At 42.9% G+C, this 24,680-nt stretch overlaps 1 protein-coding gene across 3 annotated transcripts in view; it reads left to right on the top strand.

Moving 5' to 3' along the window:
- LZTR1 (leucine zipper like post translational regulator 1) overlaps window positions 1-22,818 on the top strand; it is a 201,651-nt gene extending 178,833 nt beyond the window's left edge. For 2 of the 3 annotated variants that reach the window (XM_086943316.1, XM_086943315.1), the window contains one exon: window positions 19,750-22,818. In XM_086943316.1, the coding sequence (XP_086799442.1) occupies window positions 19,750-19,866 (117 nt within the window). In that variant the 3' untranslated portion in view covers window positions 19,867-22,818. The remainder of the gene's footprint in view (window positions 1-19,749) is intronic. The other variant, XR_015300907.1, reaches the window with a different exon arrangement.
- Window positions 22,819-24,680: the final 1,862 nt, after the last annotated feature.

The raw sequence follows: 24,680 nt of genomic DNA, 5'->3' as shown, positions 1-24,680 counted from the left end.
TATTGGGGAGGAGGAATATTTACAGGCCTATTCGAAAAATAAAATAATATTATAGGAACTAACATTATTTTTATAGTATCCAGACGATCCCCACCATAGAGGATACCAATGAGATGAAAATGAATTTAACGCTATTTGCAATCTTTTCAGCGTTAAAGATATAGTATCTTTAATGGAATCAGTAAACCACAATCCAAGATATTTAATTTTATCCAGATTAAAATGAAAAGAGGAAGAAGCTAAATCTGCATGAAAACAATCTATTTAGGGAAAGAATTTCGCACTTGCTAGCATTTAATTTATAACTTGAAACAGATGCAAAGTTGTCCACTCCTAGTAGAACAAGCATTTGCAATGCAGTAGGTCTCGCATTCATGCGAGTTTGAGCTATTGGCGTTGTAAATGATAATGCCTTTTATTTATGTTTTGGGTTTTAAAACATAAATAAAAGGCATTGTCATTTACAATACTAATAGCTTAAACTCTTGCAAATGCAAGACCTATTGCATTACAATAAAGGGCCTACTTGACCGCTTGTAAGATTGCAAATATCAGAGGAAGGGACCGGCCTCCGACGTCTTCAAAGTAGTGATGAATAGTGCAGTGAAGAAGTTGTGTAAGTGTTGTAAATTACACAGAAAGAATAGGAGCCGTAAAAAACCTTGGCGTCTGGTTCGATGAAAATCTGAACTTTGCGACGCAAGTGAAGAAATTGTCCGGCACCTGCTTTGGCAGGCTTAAGAGTTTGAGGAAGCTTCTCCCTTTTTTGCCTAGCACTTCTAGAGAAACTTTGGTTCGTGTGATAATTCTGTCCCGTTTGGACTACGCCAATGACCTTTTGGTCGGCTGTCCGGGGTCCCTTGTAAAAAAAATTGCAAGTGGTGCAAAACTCTGCGGTTAGACTTCTCGCTGGTTTGTCTCCTGGGGACAGTGTTCGGTCACATTTGCGTGCCCTGCACTGGCTCCCAGTTGAATCACGCCTGAAATTTAAAATGCTGACCATTGCTCATCGGGCCCTCTATGGCACCGGCCCTATTTACCTGCAAAAGAGATTCACCTTCTATGTGCCAAGGAGACCGCTTCGGTCCTCTGCTCAATTGCTGATGCAGACCGCGAAGTTCAAGCGCCAGTGTCTGGGTGGCAATTCCTTTGTGCGCAGGGCTGGTTTGGCCTGGAATCTGTTGCCCTTAGCCCTGCGGAGCATTCAAGACTCATTGCTGTTCAAGAAGAAACTAAAAACGTTGCTTTTTTAATCAGTTGAGGAGGCATTTCTTTCTTTCGGAAGCTAGGGCCGAGACACTTCCAAGTAGCCGTGCGCTTTACAAATTAAATATAACACAACATAACATAACACAAAGTGTGAAGTGAGAGTTACATATGATCCGAGCTATAAACGCTGACAAAGCGCTCAAACACCTTTCGCTCTATAATTTGAGTGTACAATCAGCTTCTTTTTAAACTAACAACTTTCAGCATATTGCTAACTATAGGTCCTTACTTAGAAGAAATGACAACTTACAAGTTTCACAATCTACAGTGCTGTTTGCTAAAAAAACTAAGTGAAAGTGTAAAGTTAGCAAATTGTTTCACGTCAGCTCTGAATGCATAACTTATGTAGTCCTGGATGTATTCTTTGAAATTTGGCTCTTGCAGTTTAGCTGGCCCCATTACAAAGCAGAACTACAAATCCCAGAAAGCAAAGATATAAAGGAAACGTGATTATTCTTGCCTGACACAGATAGACCTGGGATCCCTGTATATGTCACACTACATCCTGCAAGTGGCCCTGTGTCTATTCTGACAACTTCTACGAAGCCTTGTCTTTTAGCCAAAGTCTAGTTTAACACCAGACATTGAGAATGCTGATGGCATCTAGAATGGCTAAAAGAGTAATACATTTCTTTTTACAGATATGGATATATGGTTGTTATGAAAACGCAAAGAAAGGACTTTCTTGAAATTCTGGGACTTACACTTATTGTTTTATAATGTATTAAACAGGACTACAAAAGCCAGCATGCAGTGACATATCAGGATGTGATGCGTTTCTCTCAAGGGTTTGTGTAACATCTGAGCGCTGCACTCCCACATACTGAAACACCGTTTGACCCCATATGGTAGTTATGAAAACACAAAGAAAGGACAAGTAGACAGTTCTGTTTATGTCAATACTTCGAGGGCTCTCAAGTCTACCAGTTCCATGCTCGATGAAATCATCATTCAGTTCAGTTACTTTCTTAGAATTCTGGAACTTACACTTATTGTTTTATAATGTATTAAACAGGATTACAAAACGCAGCATGCAGTGACATATCAGGATGCGATGCGTTTCTCACAAGGGTTTGTGTAACATCTGAGCGCTGCACTCCCACATACTGAAACACTGCTTGACACCGTTTGTACTCGCCATGCAGAATGGCAAAGTTAGGGGTACTGATGTACATATTCATAATCAACGAGCCTTTTTGTTCCTTAAGCTCCACCCTTCGAGCCAACCGCACCTGGTACCTGTCACCATCCAGCTTGGGCTACTTGGCGAGGTTGCACTTCACAATTTCACAACTATATCTCAATGTTCATCAAACCGCCATGACTAATATAATTATTAACAATAAACATGAGGATTCAGTGCACAGACCTGGCAAAGAAAGCAGACATCTTGAAAGGATACAGGTTCTTATTGAGAGCATGTTAGTTTGAGCCATCTAACACGCATTGTACATCATTTTCGAAAATAATCTTTTCTAATTTAATCACTACACACTATCCTAAAACAATATTCATGTTTTCTCTATAATGTGATGGATGCATGTCAGTCTATATTTTGAATTAGTAGCGCTAATATTTAGAGATTTTGTTTACAAAAGGAAACTACATTTATTTGTAAATGAAACCGCATTTCGAAACACCAAAAAGATGTAATGCTGCTTACATAGACAAGTCTAATGCCAATACACAATATGACGCTCTATTCGTCCTACGATGGAGTAACCTGGATGACCAGAAAAATAGAAAATGGACTACTATCTGGCGCAGCTTCATTGTAGCCGGCTTGTGGTGCACTTCTGTGACCCGAAGATTTCGTTCGAAATAGTGTTTTGCAAGTTCTATAGAAAACAGGTTGAAAAATCAAGAGCTTTATATTTTTCTTTTATCAAAAATATTACGTGTGATGAGGATTGTGAACTCGTTTTTTTGGTAGTTTTTTTTAACGATGTTTTATATAGCACAAACTTGACCCGAATCGGGTATCGGAGCGCTTTACATAGCACCAGTTGCATTACATGAGGACACATTAATTTTTGTTAGGCACGGGGAGATTAAGTCATTTGCCCAGAATCACAGGATGTTCAGCGTCATTGCCGAGACTCGAACCCAGTTCCCCAGATTTGAGGTCGCCCACCCTAGCCCTTAGGCCAACTCCTCTCCATTTGAGGTCGACCACCCTAGTTAAATTATTTGTTGACCCAAGCTCATATATATTGTTGTTCATCACTACAGTACACACAACATTGGGTGCCTTTCTACAACAATCCTGCAATGGAATAAAATTGATCTGTTCAGTGCTGTTAAAAAATACTACTGCTGGGTGTAATAAAAGGAGTTGGATAGGACGGGCCTCTTGATCTGAAGTTAGACTGGGCGGTCGTGTTATCATGAAATACACCGAACAGCATGTCTGTCCAAGGGAGAGACTAGTGATATGTGCAAGCAGAATACAAAAACAAAACAAGCAATGCTGAGCCAGATATGGGCAGTTCGTTGCTAAGTTAAACTCAACCGAGGTTGCCTAGGTGACTGCTTATGTAGAGCCTATATTCGGTTGGCCTACCAAAGTTTTCACAATTTTCCTTAAATAGGTTTAATTGTAGACTTCCTATCTCCTGCTCGTACGCAAGCCTGGGTTTGCAAAACTGTAGGTATGGTTAGTGGCATCCTCCGTATTCCTACCTATTATGCTTACACATAGAAGGCAAAGTTAGTATTAGAGCTGCCTGGAAAACAGCATACTCAAAGAATCAAGTGTGGTGAACACAAAGCCAGCAACGCAAAGTTTGGCGACAGTGTAGCATGCAGCTGCTGCCACTGGTATCCAGGCAATGCGCAGCTGTAGGCCACAACGCTCATAGAAGACCTTCCATCATGTGAGTCGTCGCGTAGAACAGGCATTCAGGCAACAGACTGCTACAAGCTACAGCGCACGTGTAAAGCCGCTGGTCATGTGAGCTGTCATGGAGCCTGCTATCGGTGTCTAGCTGCATGCGTGCTTCCCTGCCTTTGCAGTACATTGTGTGGATGGCCCAATTTTCCTTGCAACGACGGCCAAATTTTGTAAAGGAAGGCACTTCAGTTTACAATGCCACATCAATACTGCAGCTAGCTCCTCTGCCGCACCCCTGTGCCCCTGCAGATACTACAGTTCTTGTGAAGAGCAGCGCCGCCCAGTCACTTCTCAGATGCCGATTCCTAACAAGCATTTGCAATACAATAGGACTCGCATTTACGTGAGACCTATTTCATTGGAAACGGGACTGCGAGTGGGCTGGCAAAACGGCACGAACGAGAGGGGGTGGCAGAAGTCATAGACTGCGGGAGGGGAGGGGGGCAGCACAGGAAGAAAGTAGTGTTAAAAGTAAAGGAGCCAGTAGCCATGGAAGGGTACAAATGACGGCATGCTCGTCATAAGGAGGGACTAACTGGCCTAAAACCAATCACAAGGCAGCATTTAGGACCTAAGCTAATCCAAAAGATGGGGGAGAGTGGGTGGAGCTTCCACGAAGCTTCCAAGCTATACTGTATACTGCATGCCTCGCAAAGCTAGCAGCGCATGCACTGCAACGCTAGGCTCAACCAAAAAAAATGGGAAAGATGTCTGTGGATGAATAAATCAAAAGTAAAATATCAGCATAAACATCAAGTTTTAGCTGTTTATCACGATAAATAAATCCTTTAGTCTCTGGGTTTGAACACATTTTTATTAAAAAATGTTATAAAGCAAGGATAAACAATAGAGGAGAGGAAGGACAACCTTGCCAAACACCCCTGTAAAAGGGGGGAAATGGGGACATGATATTGGCTAAAATAGAGGATTTGGGGGGAGAACACAACAAAGAGACGTAATAAATAAATTTAGAACCAAAACCGAACCAGGAAAGTGTAGAAAAAAAATAAAAGGCCAGCTGACTCTATCAAATGTGTTTTCCGCATCTTAAGACACCGCTGCTAAAGGACATTTGTATAATTTCGACTTACTAAGAACATTAAACAAGAATCTAGTGTGGTCTGAAAGATTCCTACACCTAATGAAACAACATTGTTCCTTCTCAATTAGCTGAGGTTAGAAAGTATCTAGGCGAAGAGCAAGTATTTTAGCAAAATGTTTATAATCTAAATTAATTAGAGAAATCGGATGATCATTTTTACACAATGTATGATCCTTGTTGTTTTTGGGGAGGAGAAATATTACACCTTCTTGAAAAGAACCACATGATGTTTGAGTGAATATAAAGTAGAGAAAAAGTTGGTATAATTTAGTAGTGAGAAATTTGGAAAAATATTAATAGAACTCTATAGTGAAACCATCGGGTCCTGGCGCTTTACCACATTTAATGGAGCAAATAGCATAAGAAAATATCCTGAATTTGAATATCAGCATCCAATGAGGAGAAATCTATGTTAGCAGTGGAAGGAGGAGAAATAGACAATAAATACTGAAGAGAATCTTGGTGACTAGATTGAGATTCCGAAGTATAAAGAGTCTGAAAAAACTGAGTAAATTCCAAAAGTATATCTTAATTTTTATGTACAGTACGATTGGTAGACGTTAAAAGAGAATCAATTTTAGTACGCTCTTTTCCAATCTTAAAATATTTAGTAGGAAGTTTTCCTGCTTTATTCTGACTGCCATAATCCTTGGCACTGGATTCAAGAAAACATGAATTAGCAATTTCTGTGGAAAGCTTATTAAACGCAAATTTAACAATAACTAATTCATCGAGATCAGTTTTAGAGTTGGTATAATAAAATGAATGTTCTAATTGTTTAATACGGGAATTGAGTAATTTTTAATTATTCAAGGAAGATTTCCATTTCTGGGCCACAAAGGAAATAATCAAATCTCTGAACGCAGCTTTAAAAGTGTCCCAAATAGTTTGAGAGGAAATACCAGGAGCTTCATTCTCCAGAAAACATTTATTGGCAATTTGTTCAAAACCTAGCATGAACTTGGGATCTAAAGGAATAGAGTTATTCAATCTGTAACTTCTAGTGCCTGGAGTGGATGGAAGGAGATCTAAATCCAGAGTGACTGGGGCATGATCCGAAGTGAATATGGATCCTATATCTGAGTGTATGAGATGTTGAGCAAGTACTTTAGAAATAAACAGATAGACTAGTTGAGATTGAGAAAAGTGAGCTGGGTAAAAGAAAGTATACTCTTGGAGAGTCAGGTTTGATAATCTCTCAGCATCAATAAGCCATCTTTGAAGCATCTTTGAAACAGGGAATGTACATGTGAAGGTATACATTGAGCTTTAGAACGTCTGTCTATAATTGGATCAAAAACCATGTTACAATCCCCACCTACTAGTAAATAATTCTTGTTATAAATCATCAATTTAGATAATACCTGCGGCCAAAAAGACTTATCTGGATTAGTAGGTACACATAGGTTAACAACAGGTAACCCCTTCACTGCGGGGCCGATTCCCCCGCTGTGCTGGGAGGGAGGGGGCGCGCACAGCGCCCCCATGCTCATGACGATCTCAGCTCATCATGAGCCACGGTTCTCATGTACTCATGACGAGTTGAGCTCGTCATGACCACGCCCGTTCCTTAGAACGCCCAGCACAGCAGGGGAATTAGCCCCGCGTGTGAGCGTTCTAACGGTCATGACGAGCTCAGCTCGTCATGAGCACGCGAGAACTGTGGCTCATGACGAGCTGAGCTAGTCATGAGCGTGGGAGGGGTTAAAGGAATTTTATCAACAAGTAAGGAAACTGAAACCCATCTACCCTCATCAGTATTCTGAGCGATAATTCATATATCTAGACGCTAATGACCTAAAAAAGTAACCCCATTATGTTTCCCTTAACCAGGAGATGCAAAAATAGTACCGACCCATTGTCTTTTGAGCTTAGTCACCTCTTTGTCTGATCTATGTATTTCCTGTAACAAAACAATATCGCCCTTTAAATGAGAAATATGCAATAAAATAATTTGACGTTTTATAGCGGAGCCTAAACCTTTAACATTCCATTAAATAAATCTTAACGCCATCTACAATACAGTAATACATTCAACATTTTAAAACAAGCAATAACTATTAAAATGCAAAAACAACATAAATATGATGAGATATAACCAGGAGATTGTAATAACAGAGAAAAATAGATCATATATGAGAAACAAAATGGAGTTGTAGAAAAAGAAGAAGAAATAATAAAACTAACAAGAAAGCAGGATGGGGAAAAAAGTAGATATAAAATAAGAATGAGATAATATATAATAAGAAAATACTGAGATTAAAGACAGGAGAAAAGAGAACGACGAATAAGAAAAAGAATAAGGAAGAAAAAGACAAATGACGTATACAAAATAAAAATAGAAACATTGACATACCAAGATACAAACACAAAAGTCGACGGTGATGAAGCCACATGAGGTAACGACACAACCAACCGGAAATAGTGGAGGGGGTGCGGGAGAGAAACACACCATCCAGCCGAAAGAGGAGTCACATTAAGTAACTATGAAAAATAGCACCTAACAAAAGAAAAAATGTTAGAAAAAATTCAACACAAAACAATACCATTGCAAGCAACAAGAAATATACTCAATATGTAGAACATAATATCAAATTAGTCGTAAAATCAAAGCAGATCTGGTAACTTCTATCTCCTTCTGTCTACAACTGTCCAGAAAACGTTGTAGTATATTAGCATTGTCATAGGTCATAGTTTTATTTTTATAAGTAACTTAGAAAAGGCAAGGATGCATAAAACCAAATCTGGCATTAATGCTACGAAGCGCAGGTCTCATGTCCAAAAACTTCTTCCTTCTATCTGCTATTGATTCAGCAGTCTTGGGAAAAGAAAAGCATGGATCCTGGCCATGAGATTTTGACTATGACTTTGACTGCGTGTACAGCTTTCAACAGATCCATGTATTCTAAGAAATACAGAATGACACCTCTTGGCCTGATAGATGAAGACGCAGTTTGTGAACTGTGACCTAATCGATAAGCTCTTTGAATATTTAGTGCTGGTGTATCAGGAAGACAAAGAATCTTTGGAAGAAGAGATTGAAAAAAGGAGAGAGGGTTAGAGCCTTCAAGTCCCTCTGCTAATCCAAAAATATGCAAATTATTGCATCTGTTATGATTTTCAAGATTCTCAACCTGTTTTTGAAGATGTGAGATTTACATGGATGGAACTTGACTCACAGCAGATTGAAAATAGTCCACTCTTCTCTCTATTTGAGTGACTTTACTCTTAATATTAGACCATTTATCTCCCAAATTTTGAAGACCTATATTAGTCTCTCCCATATATGGTCTGAGCGCTCATATTTCCTCAAGAATTCATTCCATGGAAATTGGTGGAGGTGCTTTAGTTGGCTAAGGTGGATCTTTTTTTTACCCCTTCTTCCTGATGAAAGCGCCAAAGTAACAGCCAGATCAGTTGGAAGTTTAGAAGTAGTGTTGGAAATGGCCCTTTTTGCAGGGTTATCCCCAAACTTTTTGCTTCTTCCTCCTGACCTGTGGTTGTTAGCAATAGGACTATGAGCACTTTACCACTGCTGATCAGTGCTAACGTGCATATGCTCTCCCTGTAAATTATTACTGTGATTGGTTATCCATGATTGGCATATTTGTTTTACCTGTAAAGTCCCTAGTCAAGGGCACTGAGTGTGCCAGGGCTGGCAATTCAAATGCTACTAGTGGGCCTGCAGCACTGATTGTGCCAACCACATGAGTAGCCCTAAAGGAAGTCTCAGGCCTGCCATTGCAGTGCCTGCAAGCAGTTTGTTCAACTGCCATGTCACGCTGGCAAGTGCCCACACTTGCCAGGCCCTACCCTTCCTGTTCTGTGCACATAGGACACCCGTATAGTAGGCCCAAGGTACCCCCCTGGGCAGGGTTCAGTGTATGTGAAAGGTAGGACATGTACTGATGTGTGTAACATGTCCTAATAGTGAAATACAGCCAACTTCGTTTTTCACTATTGAAAGACCCTCTTGCCCATAGGGCAGAATGGGGAAGGCTGTGTACCTTTTTACCAGCCTATCTTCCCATAGGAACAAGATGGAGACATGGAGTCTGGTACCCTTGAATTCAGAATGTAATAACACATCTTTTAGTGAAGATGGTTTTTAGGTCGAGGACCGTCGCACTGCGTAGCAGTGGGCAGAGCCGAAGATTTTATGTTTCTTAGAGGGGGCTTGGAACCCGCCCCTCTTCTCCATTGGCTGGCCTAGTAAATGCTGGCCAGCCATTGGAGGAGAGAGGCGTCACTCGGTTCAAGCCCCGTCTTTTTCAGAATCGGGGGGGGGGGTGGGTCAGGGGGGGGTGCGTTCTTTCTATCTGTGACGTTATCCGTCACTCCGCAAAAAACACGCCCCCGATTCCGAAAATTTCAGACCTTTGCAGCAGCCATTTTTTGTTGTTGTTGTTGTCATCAGGAACAGCCCCGCTGCCATTCCAGGTAAGTTTTTATTTTTTTCTTGTTAGCATAATCATGGCGGATGCTGGCATGAGATGAAACAAATAGGCATACCTTTTAGAATCTATTTGCGTAGTCACGAAAACATCTCTAAAAGGTAAACAATTTGTTTAGTGCTTTTCCGTTTAAGAAAAAAAAAGCAGAGGATCACACAATGGCTTGGGTGTCGAGAAAGACTGTGCAAGACTTCAAAGTCTTCGGGGGAGGGGTGGCTTTACACACGTGCCTTCTGTCACCTATAGGAGCATTTATCTAAAAGTGGCCTGACCACTCAGGCACTCGCGCTACTGCGCACCAGAAGTCACCCTTTCCTGGCATCCAGGTTTTATACACACGAACAGGAGCAGCGGATTTGTATCCAGTAGACTCCATGCATGTCCCCGCCAGACCTTTGGTATGCGTCCAGCTTCGTTCCAAGCAGGCCACCCATCCAGACTTACAAGAGCACGCGTATTATCCACGAATAACATGGCACGGGACGTGAACTCCGCACTGGTCACACAGACTGGCTCTTTTAACACTGACAGGAATGAGGGTCACATGTCGATGTTTGAGGACAAATAAGTACGGTTCGATTCCCAACAACATCGGCTCAGCCTTTTTTTGCTGTTTTATATTGCCTAACCTCATAACTGCTATGGAACGTCCAGCTCCAGTGCTGGACGTTCCATTGCAGCTATGAGGTTCGAACGTTCAATGGCCGACGGCAGCACTCCTGAGGTAGTGGTGCCGTCGGCCGCCGAACGTTCGAAGCACTTAAGAGGGTAAACTCAACCCGGAGGTATCACCTCTTGTTTACAGCGTTAAGAAGTGGAAAAAACAGCCCGGCGTGCGGCACTGTATATCATAGCATTATTACTTTCACTAGATAACGCCTATTGCGTGTCGAATTCCCAGACTTTCCACAACGCCCCCATTTCTGAATCCTTTGTAGCAGATTACGCTCCTCACGTGACCCCCCTAACCCGTCAGACGAGTTGGCACACGGTGCAGACAAGAAATTCTTACAAACTGTTCAATGCATGTAATTTTACAACTCTCCCTAGCACACAGAAGCCCATTGTGAGCCACATTCCGTCAGGTGCATAGCCCCCGCGCGAAAGCCTTTAAACTAGCAAATCAGGGACACTTGTGCAGCCTGATTGGTTTTCACATTTTTACGGCTTCGGAATTGTTGTGCTTGCCGGGGGCATCTGGTTCTCTTCAAATTCATTACTGCTTTAAGTATGCATTTGTGGAACAGGAAACACCGCGCGCTATCAGTCATGGTAACAATCTGCTGAACAAGGTATGTATTATCTGACTGAATTACCTGAGCTGGGAGCGCGGGCGGGGGGAAGTCTGCGCAGGAACACAACAAGCTAACGTAAACATCTGCGATTCCTTCCAGTGTGCACATACCAAATCAGATGATATATCAAAAAGAAAAAAAAATGAGTTTGGCGTTTGCAAATAAAATAAATCGGGGTCTTGCGATAGGTTCTGTTCCAGAAAAAACAGAGCACCCCAGGTTAAAATGTAAATCTGGATCACTTATTACAGCAAAAAGAAGCCAAGCGTTTCTGTTGGTTGAATAGCTACAGAGCCAGAGGACGAACAATCTGCCTAGACTGCCTGGTGTTATTAAACGGCGTGTGTCTGTCTGGCACGCTCAGTCAGCCCCGCGATACTCGAGGCCCTACTTGTAATGGGAAACAAATCTCAGGTAATTGCGTGTCAGGCATGACTAGAGTATCCATGTCTGCTTTGCACATTGCATTGTGGGAACTGTAGTGCTGCGTGCATAATGAGAAGCAAAAACTACCTAGAAGGCACGCAATAAAGCCTGGACCAGAAATCTAGTTGCATGTTAAAATTGTGAGAACATTGCAATTGTATTCATATAGCACTTACTACCCCCGGCACTGATTCATTTTACTGGATGTAAATATTTAGGCTCATTCGCGCTCGCTCGCATTGTATATAACACGTGGGCGTGAACAGTAACACTCCCTTGACGACAAACACTTTCTGAATTGTTCATGTAACAAAGACTTTAAAAAAATAAAACACATTTTCAAAAATACAGGCTGACATCTTGAGTTGACCATATCGCATTATAGAATTGTAGCTTGAATTCACCCAGTCATGTCTAAGCTAGTTTGGCACTGGGTTCTAGCCATTTTGAGGACATGTCTAAATCTGTAGCGAGTTAGTTGGGTCGAGATGCTGACTGTTTACAGCAAGTCTTTGCATGCCTCGTTCTGGACTGTATGCATCGTGTGTAGGAGGGTCTGTGTGTATGCATGAGTGTGGCTTGTGTGTATGTGTGTGTGTGTGTGGCTCTGTGTGTGTAGGTGGGTCTGTGTGAGGGTGGCTCTGTGTGTGTGTAGGTGGGTCTGTGTGAGGGTGGCTCTGTGTGTGTGTGTGTGTGTGGGTGGCTCTATGTGAATGACTGTGTGGGTGGCTCTGTGTGTGTGGGTGGCTTTGTGTGGGTGGCTCTGTGTGGTTGGCTCTGTGTGGGTGGCTCTGTGTGTGTGTGGCGCTCTGTGTGTGTGTGTGTGTGTGGCTCGCTGTGTGTGTGTGTGTGGTTCGCTGTGTGTGTGTGTGGCTCGCTGTGTGTGTGTGTGTGGCTTGCTGTGTGTGTGTGTGGCTCGCTGTGTGTGTGTGTGGGGCTCGCTGTGTGTGTGTGTGGGGCTCGCTGTGTGTGTGGTGGGGATTGCTGTGTGTGTGTGTGTGTGTGTGTGGCTCGCTGTGTGTGTGTGGGGGGCTCTCTGTATGTGTGTGGCTCTGTGTCCACGAATACTCTCTACTACTCTCTAATGCTCACCTATTGCCATTGTAAATGACAATACCATTTATTTATGTTTTATGAAAAAAAATGTCATGAGCAATGCCAATAGCTCTACCTTTAATAATGCGAGACCATTGCATTGTAAATGCTTGTTAAATCCTGCACTTATAAATAGCACTTTTAGAAAGTTGCTATTTTTCTGTTCAAACCTTCCTGTGTGCCTCTGCCTGGTTGTGGATTGACTGTCTGGCTTTGGGGAGTGACAGGCGCTGGTGAAGCGTCTTAGCTCCAGGAGTCTGAGTTCGTCAGCCCTAGGCTGAATAGGCCAATCTGCATTTAGAGAGGTTGGTGGGGAGATCCCTGTAGCTGAGTGGGGCTGTGCCTGCCTCCACGAAGGAATGGTTCCACCTCCTGCTGGGCGTCTGAGGACCCTGGCCCCCTTTCTCAAAGGAAGAAGTTGTGCACTGGCAGAGTGCCCCCAGGACTGGTTTGAACTGGGTCCCGAACCCCCAACACATGAAGAACAATGACTTCAGGGGAATAAAAGTAGGACTGAGACCCCTTGAAAATTAGACTTCTACAATCAAGAGGAACCTCTGCCGGAAGAAGAACAGCTGGAGAAACTAAGAAGGAAGATTACCCTTGCTGTGTGCTCTGGGGCTGACCTGCTGTTTTATTGATTCAACTAAAGGAGAGAAAAAGGGGACTTTGCTGTGTGCTGTGATTCCCCCCACCTGCTTGAAACCAAGACTTTGCTGTGTCTGACTAGAGTCGCCAAGGGCCTGAGAAGAGCTGGCCTCCTGTTGGAAACACAGGGATATCAAGATTCCCAGAAACAACTTTTACTTGCAAGCTGAGTGCGTGTTGGGGTGCAGTCGGTGCCGGTGGGTGGTCTGTCCTTCGGTGTGCAGTCTGCACACAAGGAAAGCACCCGTGAGGAGAAGTACGGACTGAGGGGGCCGGTATCTTTTCACCACCAGCCCCCGTTTGCCAAGCGTGCTGTGCAATCTCCCCTTTTGTCTTCACCGTTGCATCTCGAGCTAAATAGCCAGAGGCCGGGTTCGCCGTGGAGAGAAGAGCTGCAGTAACGCTTCACCGCTGTGCCGCGCTGGGATTGGCCCCAGCTACCAGAGATTTCCTCCTCCAGCCACCTGGGAGTTCAGCAGCATCATCGGCGTGCCACGCTCCTTTTGGTCCCAACCCGAGGGCTTCCCCCACGTCCTGCCGGAAGAGAAGAGAGCTAAGCCTACGGCGGGAGACGGAAAGAAAACTAATCTTGCCTTGAGGGCTTCCCTACGCTTCGGCCGGAACAAAGAGAGCTGCGCCGGAGGCCGGGGAGTGCCAAGAAGAAGGAGCCTGCCTCGCAGGGAAGCCCCATTGAGCCGCCCGGACTGCCCAGCGCATGCCTTTCAGGTAACTGGCTCCGGCCCCTTGCGGGAGTTCGCGCCTACCGCAGTGCTTACTGAGTGCACTGCCGGTGCGCTGTGTGGGGTGCTGGTTGCCTGACTGAGATTGGCAGCTGTATCCGATAATTGGGGGCAGCGGGGCTTAAGTAAAGGTCAGAGTCCCATTTTTCTATTTAAGCCACATTGCCAGATATTCGCGGCAGTACCGGGACACCCAGACTGCCTGAATTATTTTTAATTGAGTCCCCCCTTGTGGGATTGCGCTTTTTGACAATTGAACTATAAATCAAGAGAACACTACAAGACATTTTTTTTTTTGGCTACAAGAGATCAGTGTGTATGTTGGCCTTGCTTTTGATCTTGCCTAATTTCTATATAAAGAATCTATTTTTCATAATTACCTGTATGGTGTCCCTGTGTGGTGTTTCACAGTGTTATTGTGGGTGGTGGTGCAAGTACTTTACATATTGCCGTGGGGATAAGCCTGTCTGCTCGTGCCAAGCTACCAAGGGGGTGAGCAGGGGTTATCAACAGTGTGTACCCCTTTACCCTGACTAGAAGCAAGGGTCCCTATTTAGTCAAAAGTGCCTCAACAAGAGACCCCCAATTCTCACAAGTAGGAAGTGGAATATTTGAGTACGTTGCATTTATTGAAAGCGATACCACACCTTTCTCTGACTCAGCCATAGTCTCCTGAAGAGCACTGTAAGGCTTATAATCCACCACAGACAGAGGAGAAGGAAAGGTGTTGACAACACGACGAACAGGCCTTGTCCTCCCCATGCACAAAAAGTCAAGGAAACAGCAAGCACTTTATATTAAAGAGATGTATCTTGAAAAAAGGCAGAATATCATAGAAACAACACTCAAAGTAGGACTGCTGTAAGGGTCACAAATGTGTTTGAAAGTTAATGCATCATGACCTCAATGAACTCACACAGGAAGAAAAAGAATCATTGAAAATGTCACTGAGGAGGAACTAAATAAAAAGATCAAATAAAGATGAAACTGCTGTTTTGTGCACAAAATGACAGGTTCCTGATATAATTGGCAGCAGAAAAATATGTTAAAAAAACAATCTTGCGTGCTCAAAAACACCTCCACTGCTTATTTAAATGAGGAAATCATGAAAGCAGTGAAAACAAAATGGTGGGTGAGAGTCCTGTGAGAAAACGCGCCAGCCAGTTGTGAAGAAAAAACACGGCTCACCGCTCAGTACAGAGGAATTTCAGGTTCCGCAAACAACTGCAGGCAATTTCATGGCTGCATGGAGGTAAGCACGGCGGTGCCGGTGGAGCATGTCCGGTAGAAAGGAGTACAACTCTCCCGAGCCGCCATGGAGCCTCACCAGAAGGTTCCCATTCCTGTCGGCATCAAGTCCCCCGCCAAATCATGAAATCTGTAACAAAAGTACCACGTTTGTAACAGTATTGCTGCCAATTGTTTACTAGACTACTGGCAGATAATGACCCAGGGATGTTCCCTAATAAGTGGGCATTATTTTTAGGATACAGTGTCCCTCACCCACCGAGCTGGAATGCTTCGTCATTCGGACCTGCTCGTCGAGTGGGATGAGGGGTTCAATACCTGAAAGGTGTGCTTCCAGAGCACTTTTATCCCAACTTTAAGAAGCCAGAAAGTCCTAGTGAACTGTCCCCAAGAGAGAAATTGTCTCTTCATCTGCAGGGTAGATGGTCAATCTCCTGAATATTCCAAAAGTTCGAAATTTGCCAGTGTGCCCCCATACACTTAATATTCACCCCCCTAGCTTATCAGTTACGGAGGAATGTGCAACACTGCCTCTGTTTCTGAATCCCAATTTGCTTTTCCTCTCCTATTCCAGCACTATGATTGACACCCAAGCAGCTCATTTCTGACATGCACTGCCTCTTCTAATAAAGTGTTTTGAATTGCGCAACTTGACCAGCACACCTCAATCTAGCACTGTTGGCTTATATTTTGCAAATACTGCACAACTATAGAATTTTACAGGTACTCATGAACACTGTTTCTGGGCTTCTTTTATCCACTAAAATACTTTGTACATGTGACCTTATTTTAATGTCTGACAACTGCTTCTCACTACTCCTATTCCCTCAGTTCTACCACTGTATCTTAGGCCTGACTTGCATCACCCCAGCCATCCGAGTATGACACCCAACAAACTACCATTCTTTACATGTGTATTATTCCAGCAACTGATACGTACCTATTGAAAAGTATTATTTGGTATCCACTCTATTTTTTTATGTCTGCCTTTTCTTTTGCAGAGTATACTTTTAATCTATTGGAATAAAACTTGTTCGTGAAATTATTGACACTGCATTCATCAAGAGTTTAGGAAAGAACCAGGAATAAATAGTGTAGGGAATATTTTGTTATTTTGGACCAATTTGCTTTAATTTTTCTATTTTTCTTTAAGAGAGGGGCAGAATATTAACATAATAGACTAGAGGTTACCTCTATGTTTATTCTGTCGATGATATTGTGTACTATGGTGAAATAAGGATTAACTAATATTTACAGAACATGTCTGCCCCAAAAAAACATCATATTTAAGGTCAACTTAAAAATATTAGTGGTTAAAATGCACTGTGACTGATATGATTGTTGTAATACACACACTCGGTTTGAAGAGTTACAGACACTATGATTAGAGACCTATTCTACCAAGCAACAAAGAAGAATTGATTGTGCATACACTATTACTGGTCACAGCCCTCCCTCTTTCACCTTCCATGCCTCCTTGCTAGGAGGGTGGGACTGTGGGTCTTATTGGCTCTGTAGTGCAGCAGATTTGGTCGTTTATGCTTCTTGCCTTAAGTTTGAGAGCTTGAGTTGTGTAGCAGACTGGAAACTGCGGACTGCTTTATGTTTAGTTCAGCTCTAAGTAACAGAAGGTTGGGACAAACAACATCTGCATATTCTTGAGACATGGGTGTGTGGTTTAGGACTGTACATAAGAAAGTTATGCTCTTGGGGGGGGGGGGGGCGGGGGGGATATAAAGACCAGTCCTGGCATCATGTGTATGCTCAGGGTAGTGGCATTTCTTTAGACATGTAACATCATGTACCCAACATTGATTGTTATGGGCTCAAAATCCTGGGCGCTATCTTGTTATGGCATTTCTCTCTCTAGTAATAAATGCTCATTGGGTGCTGAGGCAGAAAATTCACTCCCATTAGGGCACTTTGAGCAACATGCAGAAGAACTTCTGAACAACCATTGCTCGATCAGAATGGTGCTATAAAGCACAGCTGCTCGTGGCATGAAACCCAGATAGCGTGACTGTACTGGTAGGTGTTCGACCTCGGGCTACTAGTTCAGCCAGTAGTTTAAGAAGATGCCCCGCTTCCAACCAAGACATGTACATCCATCTCTTCCATGAGAAAAGGCATATTTTATATATTTAGGTAGTTAGAAGGGGACTTGGTAGTGGAATTCCTTTTGCTTCCATAGGGCAGTATTCAAGTCAAGTGTTGCTGGAGGAATAGTTACCGCTCCCCACTTAATGGGTCCAGAAAGAGAATCCTTGGTATATAGAGCTGCAGATTTCACTAACCCCACTCCCGACTTTACTTTGGTAGACCCAGGAGGAACCCTTTCATGTAACTAGTGTTCTACGCACAATCCCGTAAAGCCTCTGTTACAACTGACCCACCCCATTCAGCTCAGACTTTTACTGTGCACCCTATGATAACCACACATTGGGATGTTGACAGTGGAGCATTCTTTCCTGATATTCCTTTTGCTATTGGTCCAAGGAAAGAAAGTCGTGGTATGCACTCTTAATAGTGCAACACTTTTCATTCAAACACACAGATTGTAAATACGCTCTCGGAGTCTGTGGCTTTGCAGTTTAGGCCAGTGATGAATGTGGAGGAAGCCAACAATTTTTCAAAAGTGGAAACTAGACACCACAGCCCACCATTGATCTACAAATATCTACAGCAATTGTCAGAAGTTTGAAACATGAACGGACGCTGAACAATCCAGAAATTGAAGCAGACATGAGACTTTACCCTCATCTTGGCAGGATGGATAATTTTCCTTTCTGACTACAGGACCCACATTTCTGTTTGAGGAAACTCTAGTTCCTAAAGTAGGTATTATGCACTTGTCTCCTTCCAACAAGACTATCATCGCAATGCCACAGAAAACTGTTTAGGTTGTGCTGATGGGTCCTGATGAGAACCCTATCAGTCTCAGTTAGTCGATTGAATAGAAATAATACTGATTAGTTTCTGTATCTTTCTAACTCATTGATTGCTCATTAAGCAAACCACATCCTCAATGGGATATTAGCATTGCTTTGGGCATGCCTGTGCAACCACCTTTATAGTTTAAGACTGCCTGCCACTTTGAGTTGTAGATCCATAAGACTACCAACACCTATGCCTGTGTTGTATTCTTTTCACCCAGATTCAGAGGTGCACCTATGGTATTCCTTAAGTCACCTGTTGTTTGTATAAGTGTGCTATTTAATATTTTATTTTGCATTTTTATAGAGCGCTACTCTACCAGTCAATAAGGTGACTGTCGCTCTACATAGACCTAAAAACTGTGATGCAGATCAGCCTTTACAAATACTGCAACACAAAACATAACATTAAAAGAACCAGAATATATTACAGCTACACCCCCCACCCCCCCTCAAAGATTCTGTAACTAATAGGATTCCAGCACTTCAAGACTCGTAAGGTGTACATTAGATAAAGAAGCACGAAGCGAGAGGAGGGTATGTTTGTGAACTATGAGGAGAAAATAAAAACGATTACAACAGAATGTTGAGATTTTTTATTGAACACAGTTGAGTGACTGCGTTCTATAAACTTCTGAATAGGACCACGCTCCTCACTATTTCGATACCTAATCTGTAACCTCTTATTCTACTGCTCCTCAGGATGTGGTATTGTGCAAGGGGGTTGAGGGAGAAGGAAGCAGTGAGGGAGGAAAATAAGCTGAAAATCCCCCTCTCACTTTCTGTGGCGTACAGTGGTATTAGCCGGAACTAGCCTCATGGGAGAGGGAAGCCTCCACACCCTCTGCCTCTCTTCTGCCTTACACATTGAGACAATTGTGTCAGTACTGAAACATGGACACCAGGAGCAGTGAAAGAGAGGAGGGAGAAACTTTGGGATTTTTAAACCTCTTGATATAGGAGGAGAATATTCTAATAGCCGAATAGCCTACTGTAGCAGAGGTCTATTATGCAGCTTCAAAATATTTCTTATTTTGAAATCTGTCACAAGTTGGGAATAGTAAAGGCATTGAATTGAGGATAAGCCAACACAGTCTCGGTTAGTAGCCATGATCCTTTCCTGTATCTGATCTGAGTGGTTAGTTGTGTTGTGCTCCCCATGTCTTCCTGTCTTTTTAATTGCTTTGGAAATTCACGGTCCAGTGACTAGGTAGCAGTGGTCCCAAGAGTTGACAGCTTACTAGAGTGTAATGGAAAAAACATTCAGGTGAGTAACATTGACTTCTGCACAAACATTTGAACCATTTTATGTTTAAAGCAATAACTATGTTGCTGTTATTGGACAATTTATTGCAGTGTGTGCTCTTACCACAAACACATTTAAATATTTTAAAAACGTATAATATACATTAAAACTCACTGAGGGGCTGGGGTAAGTCTTACTTTAGTGAGCACCCCGGGGAGAAAGAAGGTGTCCAAGATTAGGTTTTAGGAAGGCAAAATGTTTAACACCGGGTTTATAGCTATCTATTTTTCTAGTCCCTCACGGCCGCTGCAGTGTTTTTCCACCTGACATTTCCCCATCTTTTGTTGAATCCTTTATCATTTGTCCCTCTTTTTTGTTTCTCCTCCCTCTTCCTTTCAAGGTCTCCAAGTTGCCGAATCTGCGGTTCCTGAGTCAGCCCTTGCTGCTTGACATCATTGAGTCCTTAGCCAGTCATATATCAGACAAGCAATGTGCAGAGCTGGGCTCTGACATCTGATGTTACAGGACTCAAAAGAACAGCGCTTCAGACGACACGACTGACCATTCCTGTCTACAAGGGGGAAAACTTTCTCCTGATTGTTCAAATCCCAGACTTTTATTCCAAGAGCATCTTCAGCACAGATCTTCAGATAACTGACAAATGCTATTATCGAAAATATGGTATATATGTGCGGATGGAGTCAGAAGAGGTGGGAGAGCAGTCTGGAATCGTGCACAATTGAATTCACCAAATACAAAAATAAATTGTATTTACTGATTTGCAACATGTATATTTTACAGTCTGTAATCTTACATGCACTTTATATGGTATCCCAACCACCATCTATTCTCCTACAGCAATTCAGTTTCAACCTCACGAGTCACCCAAAGTTACAAACTATCTTCTCAAACTCAACCACAACAAAGGAACTCTCCCCCAGCAGGACACCAGTTAAACATACTCCTCTTTGGCATCACTGATCCAATCCCACCAATCACATGAAGGACCTTTCACTCCATTCAACATTCACTCCGTCAATGCCACAACACCACTTTATGGTAAACTTGAAAGGTTTTACCTACCTGTGGTTTGTCCAACAGCTGAGTGTTCTGCCTCTTTCTCTGCATAGTACCTTAGTATTCGCCACTAAGCCAATGAAACCCAACATCCTGATGAATTTTCACCCAGCTGACCCGCAAAAGTAACTTTTTTGTTTTTAAATCACCAAGTGACTTCTTCTTTAACCTCTTAAGTGCTGCGTCGTGGCGTTGGCCGACGGCAGCACTACCTCCCCAGTGCTGCGCGCGAACATTGGACGTCAATTCAGCACTAGTTCCAATGGACAGCGCAGCACTGGGGAGGGATATTTGCGCCGCACCTAAGGTGATAAGACTCTGAAAGTTGCAAATCTGCTTTTCTCTTATCATGTCTCTATAAGTATGACTTACTCCCTTGTCCACATACTGGTTAACAACAAACAATATTACCTCGCCTCTCTTTAGATCCTGACTCCATCACCCTCGGCTGTGGGAGGATTGGGCTGCAATTGAATCACTGGTGCATCTACACCAGTCACTAACTGAAAGAATGCCAGGATGTTGGACTCACCTAAAAAACCATACTCATCCTGTGTTTGGGGACGTGGGTGCACGTATTGAATAGCGAATATTGTTATACCTTAATATTATAACCAAAATAGCGACAGATTAGTAAGTACAGACTTTCTATACCTAACTACACCACATATATGTACCTTGAAATATACATCTTCAAGGTATGTACATGTGAAGTTATAGATAGTAAATCTTTTCTTCCCTGTATGCACTTACCTTTCGATATAATGGTTATGATATTATGGTATCACAAACTCAATATTACAGAATACATCTTTATTTTGTTACTAGAAAAGGAAATACCTCTGCTCAGGTAAAAATAAAAACAGCACCAGACTGGACTGTTGGGTATGGAGTACAGCCCCAGCCTATCTGTGGCTCACAGAAGGACTCGCACCTTAACTTTGTCCTGCTGTGGGCCAATGGGAAATGGAGTGTAACAAAAAAAGAGTAACATTGAGTTTATCCATACTAGCTTATCCACAAAAGTGACTATGGAGTAGCCACTACATTTATCCTAAAGTAGATATAGATAAAACAAATATAACTTCAAAATCAAGGATGCTGTTTTCCAAATACTCCCCATATGCCACCAATACCTTGCTCAACAGACCTCTTCGAAAACCTATCTACTCAATTGCTGTCTTCTTTTAGAAATAACCTCAAATCAACACCCTTAGTATCTCCTAACCCGAAGGATGCTTTCTCTCCCTTGGCCACAATTATATGTAAACAAAAAGCAAATTCCAACCAAACCTATTGATATAACCAAATTCATTAACTCCAGTCTTCAGAAAATGGATCACACAAAGCATTGACTAATCTCTAAACCTTTCAAAGACTACAGTAAATATCTCACAACTAATCATTATTGCATAAACCAAACAGGCATTCTGCACTGTCGCCTTGAGGTAATCAGTAGGTTCTCATGTGTGCCCTAGAGATGCCACAGGAATTACTTGTCTGTGCTTTGACAGTTTATCTGTGCAACTACTGACGGGAACAGGGCAAGGTCCGCTATGAGAGATGCATGAGACACTACCACAAACTCTTTGGATGAGCAAATAATCCAGCAAATTAAATATTCAACATCTACCCAGATGGCCTAAAGATCTAATCCCTGTGCTTCATGGCATTTTTGAAAAAACATCCTGAGACCTGAATATCAACCATCCAGCGATATGTCTCAAATATGAACCGTCATGATATCACTTTCCCATATTGTCTTATAGCCTTCCGTCTCTTCCTTCAAACTTAAGCAAATACATGATCAAAATTAAAAGCTTCCACTATGGAGGTTGAACCATGTCATGCAGCCCACATATTGCTATTGACATTAGCACCCTGGTCAGTACAAAAATTGATCAGGCTAGTCTTTGACCCCAATTAACAAATGAGTCATATCCATTGGGTTCAGAATACTTCAAGTTGTTCTGCTTGAGGCATGGACTTCAAAAGGAGATCCAGTGTGCTAACGCGACACTGCACCGACTCCCCATTAGAACAAGAATAGTATGTTTACTCGTACCCCACCTTCAAAAGTTTGGGTAAGGCACCTACCTACAGATAATATATTAAACAGACCCCTTAATTCTACCAAACTGTGCCTCCTTTCCTTCCAAGTCTATTAATTTGCAGGTTGTGCAGACAGACACTTCTCTGTGCTAGCCCATAATCTCTAAAAGCCGCTTCCTAAAAACCTATATGTAAGTATTCTTCTTCTCCCTGAGCTCCTCCTTCCTCCTGCTCTGCTTCTGATCGCATGTACAGACAACTCAGTTCACAGTGTCAATGCTATAAGCACTTAAAAAATGTATTGTATATGAATAAATAAAACATGTATAATGTAATAAAACATAAGACTTCAAAGCATCTTTCTAAAGAGGATTGCATCGGAAAAATGTGGCTTGCTGTTATGTGATGCAAATGCAATGTGCTTTTGTCAGCTCCATTATTATCCTGTTATTTACTATCCACTCATTGAGACATGTGTGTTCACAATTCAAATCAGCGCTGCAAATATGCTACACCACAGGCAAATTACTGTATTAGAAATACGCTTTTTTTGAAATTCGTCATTTTATTTTTAATTAATCTCCAAAGACTTGTGAAGTTGAGAACACTGTGATTGTCATTTAACAAGTCCTGTGTTTAATGAGAAGATGATAAATACTGAGGACAGATGAATTCCCCCTACCTCCCAATACTGATAGGAACTCTTTTCATTCATCCACCCTTTTGTGCCTCTACCGTGTTGCAGTAAGTTAGGTGATGTGGATGTGGGCTGGATGAGGCCCAGAAGTGATGTCAGGGCAGCTCTTGTGTGTGTGTGTGTAGCCAGAAACAGCCAACACGTAACGTCTACTGCCCTGAGCCACACTGCATAAGCTGCAAATCATGCATTGCGTCGGTTATCACCTTCCAAGTTCATGCCCTGCCCTGTACAGTGGAAACTATATGCCTTGCATAACGCTTAATGGTTAATATTGCTGTCCCTGTGGATTTCAGATAGCCTTAGTACAGCCTTACCCAAAACATGGTCCTCCTCTATCCTTCTTCTATCATTCCAAATCCAAATAAGTGACTAACCTATCCATCACTTAAAATGTACTTACATGTTTCACTATACTAATTCAAAACTAATCCTCTATGGGTCCCGGAGTAGCTTGCTACTCGCCGAAAAAGCGCTTTGACGCCTCTTCAGGGGTAGTAAGCGCTATATAAATGCAATTACAATACAATAGTAGGATGGGCCACGGACATCAGTGGCAAATTACCCCAACCCTCACGTTGTGGTCAAGTACCCTCTGCCTTCCATGTGGCCTGCCCCGAACGAAGTTCGACACTGCATGACCTGCAGATGGGCCTCTCAGCATGCTTGTAGAAACATCTGAGTGGCTCCTCACATAAGTCCCACATTCTCAGGGGCTGCAGGGCCAGCCCTTTCACCAGGTCCACGATGCTCTGCATCTACCACTTTGGCTTGAAGTTTCCCTGGGTATGGACCCGCCTTCTACCAGCACTGAGTGATGTGGGTCAGCAGAGGTTTTACAAGTCTTTGATTGTTACAGGGCCACTGAAGTTGTCCTGTTAGACGGAGCTCTTCACCTCATGGCACAAACTCTGGACAGTGCATGGCATCCCCCTTGCAGGCAAGATGGAGAAAAGGTTTAATTTCCCGGAAACGTTTCTTTAGATCATAGGAGCTCCTCTCCTTCTTCCAGGAGCTGAGGTGGGCAATCTGTGCGGTGACTCATGGTGCCCAGGCATCAGGGGACCGGCTGCTCAAAGCTCCTTTCCTTCTTTCAGGCGTGGCGGTGGGCAATCTGTGCAGTGGGCTCATTGTGCCACAGTATCAAGGTATCGGCTTCTCAAAGCTCCTTTCCTTCTTTCAGGCGTGGAGGTGGGCAATCTGTGCAGTGGGCTCATTGTGCCACAGTATCAAGGTATCGGCTTCTCAAAGCTCCTTTCCTTCTTTCAGGCATGGCGTTGGGCAATCTGTGCAGTGGGCTCATTGTGCCACAGTATCAAGGTATCGGCTTCTCAAAGCTCCTTTCCTTCTTTCAGGCGTGGAGGTGGGCAATCTGTGCAGTGGGCTCATTGTGCCACAGTATCAAGGTATCGGCTTCTCATAGCTCCTTTCCTTCTTTCAGGCGTGGCGGTGGGCAATCTGTGCAGTGGGCTCATTGTGCCACAGTATCAAGGTATCGGCTTCTC

This window comes from Lissotriton vulgaris, chromosome 11, assembly GCF_964263255.1.
Source record: "Lissotriton vulgaris chromosome 11, aLisVul1.2, whole genome shotgun sequence".
NCBI lineage: Eukaryota > Metazoa > Chordata > Amphibia > Caudata > Salamandridae > Lissotriton > Lissotriton vulgaris.
The sequence above is the reverse complement of the archived record's forward strand: the minus strand, read 5'-3'. Positions and strand labels throughout refer to the sequence as shown.